Source organism: Ictidomys tridecemlineatus, chromosome 1 (assembly GCF_052094955.1).
Source record: "Ictidomys tridecemlineatus isolate mIctTri1 chromosome 1, mIctTri1.hap1, whole genome shotgun sequence".
Taxonomy (NCBI): Eukaryota; Metazoa; Chordata; class Mammalia; order Rodentia; family Sciuridae; genus Ictidomys; species Ictidomys tridecemlineatus.
In genome coordinates, this window is record NC_135477.1 from 30,421,217 (window position 1) to 30,441,636 (window position 20,420).

Genomic DNA, 20,420 nt, shown 5'->3' on the forward strand with positions numbered 1-20,420 from the left:
GAGATAACTGTATTTAAGTGGGTTTGTCTCTGTGTCTTCTATTCTGTACCATAGAAAAGGAGGGAACCCTTCTAAATTCATTCAGAGGCTAGTATCACCCTGATAGTAACTGGACAAAGACACATCAAAGAAATAAAACTTCAGACCAATATCTCTTATGAACATAGATGCAAAAAGTCTCAATAAAATTCTGGCAAATTGCATACAAAAATATATTAAAAAGATAGTGCACCACAATCAAGTAGGGTTCATCCAAGGGATGCAAGGTTGGTTCAACATACAGAAATCAATAAGCGTAATTCATCACATCTACAGACTTAAAACCAAGAATCACATGATAATTTCAATAGATGCAGAAAAAGCATCTGACAAAATACAGCACCCCTTCATGTTCAAAACACCAGAAAAACTAGGGATAGTAGGAACATACCTCAACATCATAAAAGCTATAATGCTAAATTCAAGGCCAATATCATTCCAAATGGAGAAAAATTGGAAGCATTCCTTTTAAAAATCTGGAACAAGACAAGGATGCCCTCTTTCACCACTTCTATTCAACATCATCTTTGAAACTCTAGCCAGAGCAATTAGACAGGAGGAAAGAAATTAAAGAGATACAAATAGGAAAAGAAGAACTCAATCACTATTTGCTGACATTATTCTATATTTAGAAGATTCAAAAAATTCCACTAGAAAACTTCTAGAACTCATCAATGAATTCAGCAAAGTAGGAGGTTATAAAATCAACACATATATCAAATGTGTTGACTCTACAGAAGGAGAAATTAGGAAAACTACTCCATTAACAATAACTTGGGAATCGATCTAACAAAAGAGATGAAAGACCTGTACAATAAAAACTGCAGAATACTAGAGAAAAAAAATTAAAGAAGACCTTAGAAGATGGAAAGATCTCTATGCTCCTGGAGAGGCAGAACTAATATTGTTAAAATGGCCATACTACCAAAAGCACTATACAGATTTAATGAAATTCCTATTAAAATCCCAATAACATTCTTCACAGAACTAGAAAAGGCAATAATGAAATTCATTTGGAAAAATAAGAGACCCAAAATAGTCAAAGCAATCCTTAGCAAGAAAAGTGAAGCAGGAGGCATCACAACACCCAACCTTAAATTATACTATAGAGCTATAGTAACAAAAATGGCATGGTATTGACACCAAAACAGACACCAGATCAACTTAATTAGTTTTAATATTAGGTTTGGTAGGACTGGGTAATTTTCCCCCTGGCTTGGATCTTACATTTTTTATCATAGTGTAAGTCAGTGGTTAGAGATGATTAGTACTCAGGAAAAGCAGCTCCCAAAGGCTCAACTAAAAGTTGGATCCAGCCTATGACAAAATTTTCTCTGGTATTCAACAAAAGGAGAAAAATAAACAAGTCATATTTTGAGAATATATTTTTTCTATTTATTTGGTGTTACCATTTTCTTCAACAAAATGATTTTAGAAAATAGTGGTGATTTTATATGTCCTTATTTTACAAAACAACCTTGGAAATGTACATTTGTTTTGAGAACATTGAATTCCATTAATAAATAAGATTGTAGTTCATAAAACATTGGGAAAAACTTTAGGATATTTTAAATATAGATTAATGTGAGGATTTTTTTTTGGTTTTTGTTCTTATTTTCTGGTACTAGAAATTAAATCCAGGGGTGCTTTGTCACTGAGTTATATCCCCAATCCATTTTATTTATTTATTTTTTGAGATAAAATCTCACTAGTTGCTTAAGGGCTTGCTAAATTGTTGAACTTGTGATCCTCTTGCCTCAGCCTCCCAATTACAAGCATGTGCCACTGCATCTGGATATTTGTTTTTCATAGGTTAAATTCATGAGTTATAGTAAGAATAAAATAAGCAAGCGGAGTATATCATATTAAACATAGACAGGGAAGTATATCATATTAAACATAGACAGGGACACCTAATATTTTTGAGGCACTTGGGTACTAAATATTCATAATATATCAATCATAAAAGACACTAAATATAGGAGACACTAAATATCCAGAATACACTAAATATACATGAGCACTTAATGTTTATGATACTTTGACTATTCATTATGAAGTGCATTCTGACTTTGCATATCCTCTGCAAGAAGTAGATAAACCCAGTGACTGTATACTGAAGAATGAGTAAAATCCTATGATAAATTGTGGTATAAAGGTATATTAAGAATTGTAGGGGCTGGGGTTGTGGCTCAGTGGTAGAGCACTCGCCTTGCACTTGAGAGACCCTGAGTTCGATCCTCAGCGCCACATAAAAATAAATAAACAAAATAAAGATATTGTGTCCATGTATGACTAAAAACAAAATTTTAAAAAGAATTGTAATGCAAAAAAAGAGCTCATGTATAATGGCATAATTTGGCATGAACATACTCTATATACAGAGTTACGAAAAATTGTGCTGTGAATGGATAATTGTGAATGTAATGCACTCCACTATTGTCTTGTATGTAAGAAATAAATTTTTTAAAAATGCAGAAAAAAAACGGGGTATGCTAACAAGCCCTGTTCAAAAGGTTAAAAAAAAAAAAAAGAAATGAGTAAAATCCTACTTTCACTAAGCCCAAAATAGAATGGTACAACTGTGGCAATTCTGATTTCATAAGGCATTCCACATTTGTTCCTTAGCTTTTCTGACACATTTCATAAAACGAAATTTGTATCCCAACTACTCTCTTCAACTTTCTGCTTCCAACACTGAGAAGTGACAATGGCATGGAATAGTGTTGGCAGTAGAAGCTCTAGAAGTTTCACAACAGGGAATAGAGACCAAAGGAATTTTTTTTTTTGATATAGCATGGAAAAGTGAGCATGTTGCAAATACCCCCAAAATATACATGTTAAATTTACTTCAGGAGTCTCAAACTTCTGAAAACTGAAACAGTTTGATTATCTAAATGAACATATTAAGTTTCATTTATTTTATGTATATGGAGTAGTAACAAAGTGCAAAAGTTTCACAAATAAGAAAGCAAGGAAATTTATCACATTTAAAACTGATATTTTTGCAGTTCTATAAATTGGAGCATACTGCCTTACCTACTACTAACTGCAGTTTTCCTGGTGGGAATATTATATGCCCTCATTATTCGGATGAGAATCTTAATATCTCCATCAGAGATATTCTGTGCTGTGACTTTTTTCCTTTCTTTCCTCCAAGGTTTTAACCTTCTTCGTGGTTCAAGAAACTTACAAATTGCATATGTCAACTGGCTAAAGATTTAAAAAAATGATTAGTCTCACATACACAAAATAACATAGTTGAAAAGGTTACTTAGTTTTTTTTTTGATTAATTGAAAATAAGGCCATTATTCTGAACCACACTCTCCCCATTATGGAGGGGGGATAAAGTTGTTTTAAACCCCAGGAAGAAATCTTATTTTTCTGAGCATAAAAAGGAAGAGATGCTTTGTTCCCTCTTGTTGGAGAGAAAATGTGATTGCTCCATGCCTTTCGGGAACATGGTCCAAAAAGAGGCAAAGACATTGAGAAATAAAGACTTATAAGGCATGATAAACTTTCAGAAGATGATTTAATTTTTTAGGAAGCATTTTCTCGAAAGTTACTGAATATTCAAAAATTTCCAAGCCTTTGAAATGAGTTAGTTATATAAACTGACAGCCCTGCCAACATAGATCCATGAATTATAGTTCTAGAGTCACACTCATTTTTCCCCAAGGACTGAAAAATAAAATTCAACTACTCTTCACCAGAGAAGATGACTGCCCTGTGAGCTCATTTCTATATGTCACTAACACATGAGTCTTAATCTACAAAAAATCTACAAAATTTGTTGGTAATACCAAGAATTTGCACATGGCCCCAGGGAGGTTTGCTTCCTCCCTGTTCCTACTCTTAACTTTAACAAATGGACAACATGAAAAATGAGTTGCTGCAGCAAAGGCCACCCCAATTGCTTCGGGTCTCAGTGCCTTTGCACTGCTGAGGATTTTCAGATTTTCGGATGGGGGAAATTACAGGCTACCAGCAATGGGTAGCCCAGTAGCAGTCTCAAAATAAGAAAATCTTAGGACTTAAGACAAAAGCATTTCTTTCATATCCTAAAAACTATCAATAAGGAGAAGGGTGACAAACTTCCCTAAAGTTCTATACCATTACAAACATGTCATGTAGATATTATAAAATGCAACTGTAAAGTGACCAAATATATTTTAAAATCTCTACCTCTTGCTTTATGATCTGAAATGTCATCTTTTGATATGTGACTATTAATATATAAGTAGAGAACTTAGAGGAGTTGGAAGGTATTAGCTCACAGGTTTATATTTCATACTTAATAATTTTAGTAGTACCTTGCAGTTACAATTTCTTCATAATCAGCCACAATATCTGGCAAGCTATATTTGCTAATTTTGATGATTCTTTTCATTATTGATCTTCTCACCTAAAATTTTTTTTTAAAATTTAAAGAAATGCATTATTTATATTTTAAGGTTAGGTTTATAAGGTTTATAATATTTCTGGTATATTTTACTCCTAATTTTTGCTAGCAACAAATAGGAAGTTTAGATGAGTGAAAATATGGTTCTGTTTGCTACCATTATTAAAATTATCCCCAACATACGCTGTCACACTAAAGCAAATTCACTTTTTTTCATTTTTCCCTTCTGTGTCCATCACATCTCATCCTAAATTCCTTGCTCATTTTTTTTCCCATCTAACTCAAAGAATACATAGCCAGAACTACTCTTCACCAGAGAAGATGACTGCCCTGTGAGCTCATTTCTATATGTCACTAGCACATGAGTCTTAATCTACAAACTCAAGGACATCTGGTCACATTTCTGTATTTTCTTTGTCAATCTTATGCTCTCATTCCATTTGCTTGGCTAGAAAGTCAATGCCTGAACAGAGCCATTTCCCTAAGTCCTTGCAACAGACCTTGATTCTTCAAAAGACTACTTTTAGTCTCCTATTAAGTCTGAGGAAACCCCTCCCTTTTTCCTTTAGTTCTAGCCTTCTTTTTTTTTTTTTTTAGTTCTATCCTTAATAATGGGTTTAGGTTTACAGATATAAAACCAGTAAGTACAGCTTCTGGTTGCAATTTTCTACTTTCTGTCCTGCTACAAATCATTCCAGGGACATGTAACCTAGAGCCTAATTACCTGATCAAATGAGGCAGAAGTGGTAGAAGAATGGGAAAAAAAAAACATAAAATTATCCTGCCACATGGGCAACAAATTGTTTCCCTTGAAGATGAACCAGACCCCACTGGACCAAAGGCTGCTCACTCTCTTCCTTTCTCCATTAGCATCCTGCAGATGGGGTTCCTTGCTGTTTCTCTCAGAGGCCAAGTATGCTTTACCCCCAGAATTTACACATGTGGTTCCATTAGCCTGGAATACTCTTTCCCAGAAAACTCCCTGGCCACTTTCAGGTTTAAACAAGTGCAAGGTTCACTGTTGAAATATTATCTTATCAAAGGATTCTGTAATCACCTTACATTGCATACCCCCACCCACCCCACCCACACATACACACAGAACTCTTGTCCTTATTTCCTCATTTCCTAATATGTTTTACTTGATGAGAGACTAATAATATGTTGTTTATATATGACTTCTCCCACCAGAAAACAAACTCCAAGAGGTCAGAGGTTGTAGTAGATACTCAATAAATATTCACTGAATAAATGAAGGAAAGGGACAGATTGAGAAGATGCACTAGCCTCTTAGATGCAAACATTTCAGCAAAAATCTATCTAGTAATCCTCGAGATTGCTGGGACTCCATTCATTCTGTACTGCTATAATCCTGGCCTTGTCCTCACTGATCCTAGTAAAGCAACAAGAAGTAAAGTGCACACAACTCCGGGTCTTATGAGTTCCTTCAATAGAACCACACAAAATTTATAGAGTCACACAATAAAGACTTAAAGAACCCTAGAGCAAAGGAAGGAATTAAGCATCTATGGCCATAATAGGCCTCCAGGGTCAAATCTAAAGTATCTGTAATTATAGTAACCTACCAAACATATAGCTTTAACCATCCTCAGATAGCAAAGAAGTCTTCACAGGGACTGAAATTCAATAAAATTCCTTCCCAAGATTCCTGTAGGCATTACTTGTTCTCCTACTCTCTTGCCCATCTTCTGCCCTCTGCTTCCCTCCCTCCTGGGCTTCTCCAAACATTAAAAGATATATGTATATATCTGTTAATATATGTTAAACTACATATATTTTATACATTAAATATTAATATATGTATGAGAGAGAGAAGGGATAAGAAGGATGAGTTCTCTCATATCTCTCATATTTGTCAGAACAGCAGACTTATTATTAAAGCACAACCAAGTTTTTGATATAACTGTGATGTGGGGTGCTCCAAATGAACTTTGGGATGTCTATAATATTCCTATTCAAGATTGGGATGTGTTTTAACAATGAGTTCACTGGACAGGAAGTAACCTAGCTCCAAAAAGGAACTGTGATTAGAAAGAGGGGACGATAAGTGGATTTGTACATCTGGCTCTCAGGGAAGTGTATATAATACCATGTGTACAGAACACCAGTTTTCACAAAAACAAATGCAAATATACTGATAATATTGTGTTGTTTTTGTTACCTTTTTCAGAAAATTGACAGAAGTGATCCTTTGGGCAGTAATAGAATTCACATCTGAAATGGACATATCCTTCTCTACCTGACTTTCATATTCCTATAAACAGAGAATTAAGTTAGTTTCACAGGCTTCATATATGACCTGCTACAATAAAATATTGCTATCCAGTTCTGTTCACATGTAGGAGGAAAGTGGCCACATGATAGCACTGATGGGAGAAAACATTACAATTCTTTCGCTGAGAATCAGCTTTTTAGTTTAGGACTATATAGTATAATTGTTTCTGGGATGAGGTCATCTTTTGTATGTGGTACTGGTGATTGGGGTGCTCTACTGCTGAGCTACATCCCTAGCACTTTTTATTCTATATTTTGAATCAGGGTCTTGCTAAGTTGTCTATGCTGGCCTTCAACTTGAGACCTTCCTGTCTTGGCTTCCCACATAGCTGGGATCATAGGTGCCACCATGCCTGGTGCAACTTGAATTTTAAATGTAATAAGCCCTGTATGATTTTTTTTAAAAGACAGAGAGAGAGGGGGGAGAGAGAGAGAGAGAGAGAATTTTAATATTTATTTTTTATTTTTTGGCAGACACAACATCTTTGTTTGTATGTGGTGCTGAGGATTGAACCCGGGCTGCATGCATGCCAGGCGAGCACACCACCGCTTGAGCCACATCCCCAGCCCAGCCCTGTATGATTTTGTTTCTGTGTCCTCTAAGTGGCTGAGTGGACATCAGAATCTGGTATCTTATTTAATTTTGCTGACATCACCCTGCAGTGGTAATGCTTCTGCACAGGCATTTTATTCAGAGATGGAAAAATAATTCCTTTCTTCATGAACTACCTCTTAGCAAGAGCAGGTGCTAGGGTTACAATACAATTGGTTATTTTTATAGGAAACATCTCTTATAATTCATCTATTATAAGACTAGTGTTATGTTGATAAATGTTTAAGAACAAATTTTTTTGTTCTGAGAGGAGAAGCTCCAATTTATAGCATTTGTTGATTTATAGCATAAAAACTCTGCCATGAACAGATTTAAAGCACCAATATGAAATCACTAAAATAGAGTTGGGAATAGGTAAACATGATAGGCTCTCACCAGGTGGAGTCAGCCAGTTGTAGCACACTGTCAAATAAGATAAATATACACACACATATCTTAGAGGACACAGAAATTATATATATACATACATATACATATATATGTGTGTGTGTATATATACACACACACATACATCTTAAAGATTCTGAAATTGAGATGTGCCTTATAATAAATGTATAACTTAACTATAGTTATATTCCCTCCTCAGTCCCCAAAGCTGTTATTAAATTGGTAATGCATTTTATGATAACAAAAATAAAAGTTACATAAATTTAGAATACACAAAAAGGATTTTGGCTGTTAAATAGATTGTCTCAAGAACACTAAGCTAAAAAGGAAGCTGAAGACTTTTTGGAATTTAGGAGATGCATAAAGAGAAGGGAGAAAAACTCTATCTATAGTGTTGAGAGCTGCAGCCAAAGGGGCCCCAGCAAACTTCCAGCTGTCAGCAAACTTCCAGCTGCCGGCTGATGATTGGCTCACAGCGGCCCCAGCAACATCTAGCTGATTGGCTCCTCTGCGGTGATGTTCATTGGGCTGTTTCCCTGCCCTTCAGACTGCCAGCTGATGATTGGCTCACAGCGGCCCCAGCAACATCTAGCTGATTGGCTCCTCCACGGAGCTGCTCATTGGACTGTTTCCCTGCCCTTTCAGACCACGGAGCTGCTCATTGGGGGACTTCTTTGGCTCCGCCCACGCAACCCAGCCAATCGGCCTCAAGAGCAGGAGGATTGGGGGAGGTGGGGAGGTTGGTATGGGTGAGAGGCTTGTGGAAGCCGGTGGTGGCAGTTGGGCTCTGAGGGTTTTTTTCCTGAGGAGCTGTTTTGTTTGGCGTTTGTAGTTCTAAAAATAAAGTTAGTTTCTTTTGACAAGTGGCTCCTGAATTGTGCCCAGACAGACTGCGGCACTATAGATTATTAGTTAAGAAATACTAACAATGCCGGGCACAGTGGCACACGCCTATAATCCCAGTGGTTTGGGAGGCTGAGGCAGGAGGATTGACAGTTCAAAGTCAGTCTCAGCAAAAACAAGGCCCTAAGCAATTCAGTGAGACCCTGTCTCTAAATAAAATACAAAACGTGGCTGGGTATGTGGCTAAGTGGTTGAGTGCCCCAGAGTTCAATCCCTGTACCGACTCCCCCCAAAAAAATACTAACAAAGAAATTAAGATGGGTTTAAAAAATATTAACTTTCTCATATAATAAATCATATTCAAATAAAAACCAAATACCTGGAAGACTAAATCTGGAATCTCTGAATCATAGAGAGGCATTTGCTGCAAAATGAAAACATCTAATTGACCAGCATTTCTAAGTTGCAAAAGCTGGAAACGTTTACTCTTTTTCATTTCCTCTTCAGAAACAAAGTTAAATTCATCTTGTAACTGTTCAAGACGGAAATACTTTGAAATATCCTGTCCCTTATATCTCATATACTGTAAGACACAAAAATGTAAAATCTTTTCTTAAAATATTATTTTTTAAAATTTGAGATTATTTCAAAACACTATTTCCCCTTCCACCTCAACTGTGAGAGTTACGATTCACAAAATATGTAGGGATGAAGCAAGTAAATCTGTGTATAAGACCAGAAAAATACAGACTCCAGCTTCCCAACCTTTCTCACACAAAAAATGAAAAAATTCATATTGCACACAGAATGAAAATATGAGAGTGCTTCTAGCTGGTTGCCCTAAAAATTGAGGAAGAAACAATATTTCTGTCCACCTGTAGCCAATTCTGCCCATCAGTTGGGAAGCTCTGATCTAGGAAAACTTAGTTGCAATAATCTAATTAATGGAGTTGCTTTATTCAACATACCCAAATGTAAATGCATGACTAGTTGCCATCAGAGAGACAAAGATTTATTAGCTGTGGTTCCCCCAGGAAACATGTAATACACAAATGAATAAAAGGCAGAAGAGTCAAAAGAAAGGCTGCAGGAAGGCAAGAAAAAAAAGAATACAGGTCTAATGCAAATTAGACTTACAGGGTGGGTAAGACAGCTACTATGAATGCCCGCTTCATGCAATGGCATGAATATAGGTATAAAGAAAGCTCATGTAGGTACACAGAGCAGTTCAGTTGACTATAAGGACAAATCAAAGTGACCAGATAATGGAGTTTGAGGGAAGTCATCTTGATATTTTTAGTGTCTAATAATATGGTTGGCACATAACAGATGTACCATGGATGTTAGTCTGAAGGTTGGCCTGCTAAATGTGCTGTGGGCTGAAATTAGAGGCAGAATAAAATCCATCAGGCCTAAAGTAATAATTATTTAGTTGCTAAATTTCTAATTACCTTAACAATATAGTAAAATGGCTGAAAACTGTCCTCAAATTTACTGTCATATGATCCCTAGTTCCTAGAAAAATATACAGCGAACTATGGGAAAGTACAAGGCAGTAGAGCTTAGGAAATAGAGTATAATTATAGTATTGTTATTTGCTATAACTTACTGTCATAAATTCCACTAAATCAGAATATTCTGGATTATTTGGATCAATTCTGACTTCATTTGCCCATTCAAAAAGTTTCTGTGCATTGACTAGCCAGGGAATTCCAGGAATGCTTCTTGCATCTACATTCTTTAACACACTAACAGAGAAAATACTTTGTGAATTTGCACATAATATGCAAGTTATACATCATTATACAGGCTAACACTTACCTATTCTGGGTATTTAAATCTAAAATCTATCCATATTTGCATTTAAGGATAAAACGGAAGGATTAGATATGTATCTCTCCTAATTTTTCTCCCATTTTTACTTCATGATAGCTTTTTATTAAATGTCTACTCTCCATTGAGACAACAAGATTCTTAAAGATAAATTCTATAAAAATTCATCTTTGTAATTCACTCTGTGGAATAGCTAAAATATATTAGATGCTTAAATGAATGGTATTTATTGGCTGTATTCTATAAACCCTAAGCATAATAAAATTATTAAATATTATCTTTTCATAGGATGCACAGTATTAAAATTTAATTCAAATAATTGCTTAAGCAAAATTAAGGAAGTACACAATATTAAAAAAAAACTCTTAGGCTATATTGTTGTAATTGAATTATAACAGAGAACAATGCAATTAATGTGGGCACTATGGTCTAAGGGAGGATCTTTGATCATATGAGATTATCTTCAAATATTAAGGCTAGATTCATAATATATTCATAATTGATTTTAGCCATAGGCTAAGTGTAAAAGGAATTCAACTCTAAGATTTCTTTACAGCCATTGATTATTCAGTTAATCTCTTCACAGATGATCTGTTTCATTATGTATAAGCAGAAGAATTTGGATTTCCAAGATCCCTTCTGTAAAGAACTTGATTCATAATTTCTCAAGTATAAATTTGGATTCCATAAACACAGTTCTGACACAGATTCAATAATGCTTCAGGCCAAACATAAACACAAATTTTATATTGTCTTCTTTTCATCAATATCGGTTCATATTTCTGTATATCTGTGAAGAGTTTTCTGAAGGATTTATTAATACAGACAATGTCTGGTATGGTAGGATGTAAGCCAATTACATAGGTGAAGTTCAAGTGGTCTCCCTTTCCTTTACTTCATGTTTCTTCCCTCATGGTTGAATTATTTTGATGTTTGTCATAAGAAATCTTTTGGACCTGAAATCATGCAACAAAATTAGCTTCTCTAAGAATGATCTTGGCCCAGATACCCTAGAAAATAGGGCCAGAGGCAAAGCTTAACTGTATTAGAAGAGAATACCCATTATATTCTCTTAAAGAAAAGAAGTTATTATTGGATCTCAATATAATCCCATGATTTGTCTCAGGGAAGAACAATCTTAGTAGTAAAAACCGCAGGGTTGGATTACAAAGACTCCCTCAGATGCTTTCTGTAAGTAGGTGTTCAGCTGTGGGCTGTGGCAAAATCCCTGTCCAATCAGACACCAAGTGAGTAACACAGTATCTTGGCTCAAGACCAATTGAAGAATTTAAGATGTTCACTTTGCATATGGAGAGCTAGAAATACACAAGGGGCATGTGTATTTCTTGGAACATGAATAAAATTTCTAGGGTTTTCCTTCCAGCAAAGTGATAATGCATAAATGTTTCTTTGTTAATCCAGAATGATTAGGAGATTTAAAAGCTCCAGAAATAAAATTCTGGGGTGTCTTGGCTGCCTACAAATGAAGAGCTATGGAAATGCATTTCTCTTTATCCATGTGGCTAACATCCTAAGCATTAATACATTCTCTTACTTACAAATGCACTTAATGACTTAGTAGAGTGATTTAAATAAAGGAATAAATCTACATCTAAATAAAGTAAACTGCTTCTACTGCTGCTTGGGTTTTCCCTTTTTTTACACATACATTTTGTATGATACCTTGCTGAGACTTGGCATTCTTCTTGAAATATAAAAGTTTATTACCCACACACACACAAAAAAAAAGAAGGAAAAGAAGGAGGCAGAGGAAGAGGAAGAGGACGAGGAGGAGGATGCTGACAACATGTTTTACCTACAGTATGCAGATCTCGACTGTGACATAGGTGTTAGAGGAATACCATTTTCATTTAAGGCCCATGATAGAGAATAGCTAAGTTTTCCTGATGTCAAAAGACAAAGTTCTTCAGTTTCATTTCCCTCAAGAAGGAAAGGCACATCTGTTTTATAAAAGGCATTAAAAACATGATTTTTTTAGAACATGTACAGTTAGAACACATTTCCTCATTTCCTCTAGGAACACAAAGTTTTATGCTGACCCCCTTATCTCTGCACTCCCTCATTTCCTCTCTAAAGTACCTCAAGGGAAACAGCTTCAGGCAGACTACAAAAAATAGAGGGAAATATTGAGCTGAATACACAGGGATGAGCATTTCTGATTTCCTTTTCTTATGCCTGGAAATTTCATAGCCATTCTTTCTTGGAATGGCTTCCAGCAAGAAAGGACCATTGGCAGCAGAAAAGGGGCATGTGAGCTACTCTTTCTCCAGCTTTCTCTACATTCCTGAGTCTTCTGTCTTTCAACTTTTTTCTTTCTCCATCTCCACAAAGTTTAACATACTTGAAACTTGTGCTAAGTTCCTAGTGTTCCCTAAATTTTTTGAGTCCTCAGTCTCTCTCTCCCTGTTTTTCTGCTTCATGTGGACTCCAGGCAGACTACATTCTTCCTCATCCTCTGTCCTTTCCAGGCTCTTTTACTATTTATTTTCTTGTTTCTCTTCCTTGTTCATTTGTTCATAGCTCCTTTCTTTTCACCAGATGGGCACAAGTGGTTAAAAAATCCCTAGGGTGGAAAGAAAGAAATCTTGGGAAGAAGGAAAGAATGTTCTCAGAGATTTGCTAACTTACATATACTTGCAGACAAAGAGTAAAATCGGTGCAAAAATAATTGGACAGAAACATCCCTTCTTTCTTTTGTCCTTTTCTCAATTCTTCCCTCCTTTCTTCCTACCCTCTTTTCTTTCTCCATCCTCTACACAGTTTGAAGACTAATTCACATATTTCTGGAGTCCCTTAGGATCATTTAGGATTTGCTACTTATGCACAAAACTGGGGGATAAGAAACATATTTAATAAACTCACTACTTCCTACTTCTTCATCCACGGGAATTACCAGCTTATCAGAACTAAATTCTATATATTCCAGAACACTTTTGCCTTTCACTTCGGTGTTGTTAGGTAAAGGTAAGTACAGTTTTGCCAGTAAGCTTGTCCTTTTACTTTTTTCATAAACCTAAATAAAGAGAAATGGTTGGTAACTCACTGAAAATACAAAACAGAAAAGTGAAAGAAAAAAATACAAGGACCATCAATAATATATTTATATCATTTTTAAAAATACTAGACTAAAAATCAGCTATTGTTCAATAAGATTTCATTCACAGGATTAAAAGGAAAGTAGATAATCATGTGATCTTAGAAGTGTAATGCCTTTTGCTGGTTTCATAGAAAATGAGCAGAATATGAGGCTTACAAATATAGTATTGGGAATATACGTATAACATAATACCCTAATAACCTGACTTTTGTGTACAGATAACATAATGCCCTAATGCCTTACCTTTGTATAGCACTTTTAAAGTTCTTATACTATTCTTCTCACATTACAAATAAAAAAATGGAAACCTCATACAAAACTATATTAGTTTTTATTGTGATTGAAATCTAGGTTGAATTACGTAGGAAAAAGTAAGAGTTATTGGCTTATGAAATCCAAGCACAGGCAAAAAGAAGTTATGGGAGCTGAGGAGGAAGGAAAGTTCTACAAGAAGAAAAAGGGAGGTACTAAGCAGACTGCACCAGAGAACGCTGGGCAGGAAACTCAGGTCTTGTGATTCTATACACTGTGCTTTCTATAGAGTTTCCTATAAGCTCACTGCCATCATTAGAAACCTAACTCTTTTTCAATAGAAAAGTCTTATTTTTGGCCTAGACTGTGTTGTCAGTACTTGGAGAAACAGTGATAAGTGGTCTAAAAGAAGAAAACCAAGATGGGGGTGGGGGTGGGGCTGCCCCTTGAAAGATAAGGAAGGAAGCTAATCAAAAGGATAGCTGATTAGTCAAGAAGACAAGAAAAATGAAAGACAAAGAGATCAATATTTCTTGTGGTTGCTACTTCCTGGTGAGAATGAATTTAAGCCAACACACTGGTCCCTTTGACAAAGGCATTCCTAATGCAAAAAAGTTTGTAGGAGTCGTAGGTCTATGAAATAAATTTCTTATTGTAAATCAGTAAATTAAATAATTAAAAAGAGAAAATAAACAGATAAATATATTCAGATGTTGAATTGGTATTCTGATTTTATACATCAGCCTCATCAATTTGCTTAGGGTATGCAGATGCATTCTCAGTGGACTGTCAAATCCAGGTTTGAAGACTGCAGGTGGGAGGCTAGACCTTGGAGAGGGCTAAGGAATTCCACCTGGTGCTTTCTCTTTGTGCTTCCTGCCTGTCACTAACTGAGTGGCTTTCTTCTGTCACACTCTTTGGCCATGATGTTCTGTGTCATGGAACTTCTGCTCTATAGTTCTTCTGGTGCTCTATAGTTCCTCCTGGTGCTTTCTCTTTGTCCTTCCTGCCTGTCACTAACTGAGTGGCTTTCTTCTGTCACACTCTTTGGCCATGATGTTCTGTGTCATCTCAGGTCCAGAGTTATGGAGTTGGCTGATGATGGACTGAACCTCTGAAACCCTTAGTGATCAGAATTTTCCTATGACCGATTAACTGGCATGACAAATTAATCCACTTCTCTAGACCATTTTGAAAAAAAGTTCTAGAGGAATTGCAAGCAAGGAAGGTAAAGTGCAGACTGGATTACTTTTCTCAAGCTCCTTAAAATCTCCTATTCTTAACTGAGAGCACAGTCAGTCTTGGTATAGAACCACTTGATCTCTGATTCAGAAAAATATCAAGAGAAATATTCTGTTAGAAATTCACTGCAAAGATAGCTGAAACCCTAAAAAAAAAATTACAGGAAACATTCTACCTTCTAAGAAGATAAAGGAAGTAAAAAACAAACAAATAAAATCTCTTTTTTTTTCCTTTGGAAAAATATCATCTTATTTCTCGAGCCTGTCGTTAATGTAGACAGGACTTTGTTTTGATGAGTTAAAAACAAAGAAATAAAGAAAAATTTGCACTTTCCTCAGGGAGAAAACTGTACACCTCATAAAAATGTCTTGGTTACAAAAAGTTCAAACTTCTGCTCTATAGTTCTTCTGCATAAATTTTACTCATGCTTGTTCCTTTTGTACTTTGAAATATAAATGTTTGATCACCTTGTCCCTTACTGTCTATGTGAAAAATAAGATATACTGAAGTGAACAAAAGAATTCTACCCAGTGAGGTTTCCCAGAGACAGTCTTTAACACCACTGATGGCAATGGTAAGAAGTCTGGTCAATATAGTTTTTTGATACTGGGAATGAACCCAGAGGCTCTTTTCCACCAATATACACCCCTAACCCTTTGGATTCTTTATTTTGATCAAGGTCTCACTAAATTAGTAGGGCTAGCCTCAATTTTATGATCCTCCTGCCTCAATTTCCTGAGTATCTGGGATTACAGACACAGACCACTGTGTTGGGCTTGTTCAGCATATTTTTAACGTAGGAACTTCAATAGAAGGATATTGCAGGTGATAGAAACTTGGGTAAATAAATAATGAATAAAGCACTAATCAGGGATAGAACAAAATTATTCTAGGCATTACAAAAATAATTTTAAATTAGACTAGTAATTATAATTCTCTCCACACTCCAAACTCTACCTTCACACAAATAAATCTTTATTCCCTCTTAAAACAAACAAATAAATAAATAAATACTTTTAGGTCTAGCTTCAAATTTAACCCCTACATTAGCCACAAGGACTTATTGTGTAACTCTATTAATTGTTCCCAATTTGTAAATGATCCTATTTTCTTCTGCTTTTAGTACAAGTGGTCTTTGATCAGGGATCAGGAGTCTCCTGTATGTTTTTTCACCTGATTCTTAAAGGGATCAAAATTTAAAATATGAAGAAAAAATACAGAAATACTGAAGCCATCAGATCAAGGATAGGGAAATGCATAGAAATCACTCAATGTTCTTAGTAGATATAAAACTTATTATATTTTAAACAGCCTTCTTCCAACTCACTCGTGGATGAACAGTAATAATGCACATCAAGGATTGGCAGGAATTTTAGCAGGATTAACCACAAATAAAATAATTTTGTATTTATGAAATAAAAGGCCATAAGAGAGATGGAATATGCATTTATTAATTATATACACATTGTTAACTATAGAAAAACCATCTTTAATATAAAAATAACTTATCACATAACAGTAGCTAACATGAAAAATTATGCATGGCAAAAAATAAGATACAAAAGTAATGACAATGGCATACCTCCAAGCAAACTGTTTCAGGCCAATATATTAACTGGATATTGAAAATTTGCTGAAACATTACTTTAAAATCAAGCTGTAGATGAGATACTGAAGTGCAAGAAACCTGTTTATTGTTGTAAAGTATTTTAAGAAAATATTTAAGCTTCTGAATTTTGGCTCTTCTCTTTTGTTCTTGCCTAAAAATTAAATGAATCTTTAAATGACCCATGGAAAACAGAATGGTTATAAAATATCTTTTTTTTTCCAAAATGTATCTTAGTATGTTAAAAAGATAGTTATTTTAGAGAACGAATGGTATCTTTAAGTCAAATAATATCTGCCTATATGTGGATAAAAGTTTCCCCTTCCAAGTCAGATGTTTTTAAGATATATATATATACATATATATGTATATATATATATATATTCAAAAATAGAAAAAGAACTAAATCAGGGTACTATAGATAATTTAGCTATTTATTTTACTAAATTATAACAGATTACAGCATTTATCTACCAAATGTTCTGTAGGAGAAAAAAAAAACTTGCTCATGGGGCAGGGGTTAGGGGACAATTTACATCTGTTTTCTAAATTTCATAAGACACATTACGCACACACAGTGTTTTCAATAACTTCAAAGCTGTGCAACAGGCAATAGGCCTGCTATTATCCTCTTGAAAGGTCTTCGCAAATCTCCTAGGCTTTGGGCTGTACACAAGACAGCGGAGAAGCCATTCTTTCTCTGAACCCAAAGATCAGAGAGACAAACTAGGTTACTTCCCTGAGGTTTCTATGGAAACACTTATTGGAAACAAAATGATCCATGAGTGATATGAAACTCCTAGACCCTTCCCTCTATCCATTCATCCACCCAACCAATATTTTAGGAGCATCTTTTCAGCTGCAGGGAAACTGACACAATGATATGTAAATGACTTGATCCTCTTTTGAGAAGGGAGAACACTTGTTGAAAGATAAGCCCTAGATTGAGACTGAAAATTTCCTTCTACTGCCCCCTCCCTTGCCCCCACCGATCATCCTATGCACCCAGAAACTCCATGCCCATTATCTGCCCATCTTCTCTGTAATCTTCTCAGAAGGTTAGGGGAAAAAAGGTATTTCTTCCTAGTTCCATTTATACTACTTCCTAAAAGTAGTTTTAACAATGAGCTCATATATGGATTATGAAAATTTGTTAAATTGGGATTATATTTATCTTCAGGAAATCTCGCCTTTCTTCTTCATCTATAAACCATTCTTTTTAAAAACATTTTATTTTTTTTAGCTGCAGTTGGGCACAATACCTTTATTTTATTTATTTATTTTTATGTGGTGCTGAGGATTGAACTCAGGGCCTCAGACATGCTAGGCGAGCACTCTACCACTGAGCCCCAGCCCCAGCCCTAAACTATTCTTAATTCCTCCTCAATCTCTGTATTAATTTCATATCTCTATCCTTGATATAAACATATTACTTTTCTCTGAAGAATCAAGTTTTTATTCAGCTGGATATTTAAATGGATAGCAACACTACCAGATAGCAATGGCTGTAGAAAGATTATGAAATATTATATTTCGTTTTGCCTTGACTTCCACTGTTTTAATCCAGCTTCTCTAGAACTAATATCTTCTTCCAATTCTTTTTCCTACTTCCCTTTAACTTATATTTTTATAGCTCCTGTTTTTCCCCCTCATTTAGATGATCCTTTTGTATGTGACTGACATAATAAATGATTTCAGGCATTTATTGGGAAGGTGTAGAGCAAATGAGTGTTGCTTCACTGTTGCACATCTCTAGTTAGAAAGAGTGGCTTTGTGTCTGCTACTCTTAATGTTCACTTTTAAATGTAACTATCAATGAATATGAACAGTTATTGAGTATCCACTATATTCTAACTCCATGCTAAATGGTGCGTATCCAAAATACTTCAAGATAGAATAGCAAAGTCTCCTAAGGGACAGAGATGTTGAGGAACTGGACTTAGTTCAGTGTTCTGACTTGCCCTATCCTCTTTAAGGGAGATTGGATCCACAGACTTAGTAGATGAGAGAAATGGGTTATGTATGATGCCAGTTTTTTACATAATTTACTAGGTGCATAGTTCAATGAAGAAGTCACAAGTGGGATAGAATGAAATTTGTACTGTTGAAGAAGGAGATTGTCTGGAGGTCCTCTTAATAGGGAATGGTTTTTATGGGAGCAAGGGGTCCTTTAATGAGCACAGGTGACTGTATAATCTTGTTTGCTTTTTTTAAGCAGTAGTTTTATATTCCACCTATCTATATATGAATAAAAATTACTATCCTAATAAAACAATGACTATATATTACACTTACTAGTGAAGCTATTATAGCCTTTATGACAAGCCAAACTGGCTTTTGTCTCACTTCAGGTCACATATTAGATGTGTGACCCTGGGCAATTTAACCTTCTTTAGCTTGCATTCTCCCACCTCTAAGATGAGGATAACATTAGACTCCACAGAACTATGGGGATTGTCAAACATGAGCATGTTTTTAAAAAATGAACTTAGCAGAGTGTCTAGTATATGGCACTCATTCAAGAAATAATTATTAAAACTAATTCAATTAATAAGCTATGTAATGAAAAAAAATTCTTTAAAAATGCTTACAGTGAACACTTGGATAAATGTGTTAATTCTTCTGTGAAAGAAAGTTGTGGCATCAAGGAAAATGGCTCTGTTATTTCATTTTCTGTTTCTTCAAGCTCTGATGATAAACATAAGAGGTTCTAGAGCCAAAAAAGTAAAAATAAAAATAAAAAATATATAACTTACACCAGGTACATTCATTGTTTAGGACAATTATTCTTAAAATTAAAGTTGACTTCTTATATTTATCATTTTGTTAGAATCTGTTACACGTACATATCAAGATTTCCTATTCTACAAACAATGACATACTATGATTAGCTTAAAATGAGTTGAATGTTATTTTGCAATAAAAAATACCTCCTGTTTTCCTCTACTCTTAAGTGCTTTTCCTTTGGTTTTCTTCTTAGTCTGAGACATTTCTTGATTTCCTGTTTGTTTCTGCTTATCAAATTTATTTATATCTGTCCTAATTAAGAATAAATAGAATTATTTAAAGCAGAAATAATGAAGGTGTTTGAGTTGTTAGAGGTCTTACCAAAACCCATACATGCAAACACACTCACACAAAACCAATTTCTCCCAACTCTTATAACCTAAGGAAATTAACAATATGATAAACAGAAAAAATCTTCCTAAGGTTGTTCCATTTTCACAGATTTCTCTTTACTTAGTAAATCTACCATTAGCATTCACAGTCCTTTTCTAAGGATATCAAGAAAACTTTCCTCTGGTGAGAATAAATAACCAGAGGAATGGGGTGATGTAACTAAAGAACAATCGGCAACCATGTCTCCTCTCACTTTTTTTCCCTCTAACTTTTTAAGTTATGAGACCATGACCAGGTATAAAGGCAGGTGGCCAGATATTAAGTATAGAACATAGCTATACTCCTTGGTGCTTATACATAAAAAGTAAGTAATTACTGACATTAACTATCTGCTACTGTTCGTATTAGTTAATTCTTACACAGTATTCACTATATGCAATGTTCTAAGAAGTTTATGCATATTAACTCTTTCAAGTCTCACAATGTTGTAAAGTGGGTATACTATTTTTTTTCTCTTTTATTAGTTCAACAAAACCCCACTTGTCTGGAATCCTTTCAGAAAATAACCGACCAAGGAGTTGAGTTTTCCTAATACCTTAAGGGTTTTTTTTTTAACCTCTCAGTATAAGGTTTCATTTTTTTTTTAGTTTCAAACTTTAAGAAGAAAAT

The 20,420-nt window shown here is 35.0% G+C and overlaps 1 protein-coding gene across 1 annotated transcript in view; it reads right to left on the reverse strand.

The window, feature by feature from the left end:
• Positions 1-20,420, reverse strand: part of Cc2d2b (coiled-coil and C2 domain containing 2B) — a gene marked incomplete at its 5' end in the record, with an annotated part of 83,874 nt that overhangs the window by 40,429 nt on the left and 23,025 nt on the right. Inside the window, 10 exon segments of the mRNA XM_078021979.1 lie at positions 3,071-3,252; positions 4,354-4,445; positions 6,625-6,717; positions 8,960-9,163; positions 10,190-10,328; positions 12,230-12,374; positions 13,297-13,447; positions 16,608-16,785; positions 19,223-19,341; positions 19,562-19,670. Coding sequence (XP_077878105.1) covers positions 3,071-3,252; positions 4,354-4,445; positions 6,625-6,717; positions 8,960-9,163; positions 10,190-10,328; positions 12,230-12,374; positions 13,297-13,447; positions 16,608-16,785; positions 19,223-19,341; positions 19,562-19,670 — 1,412 coding nt within the window.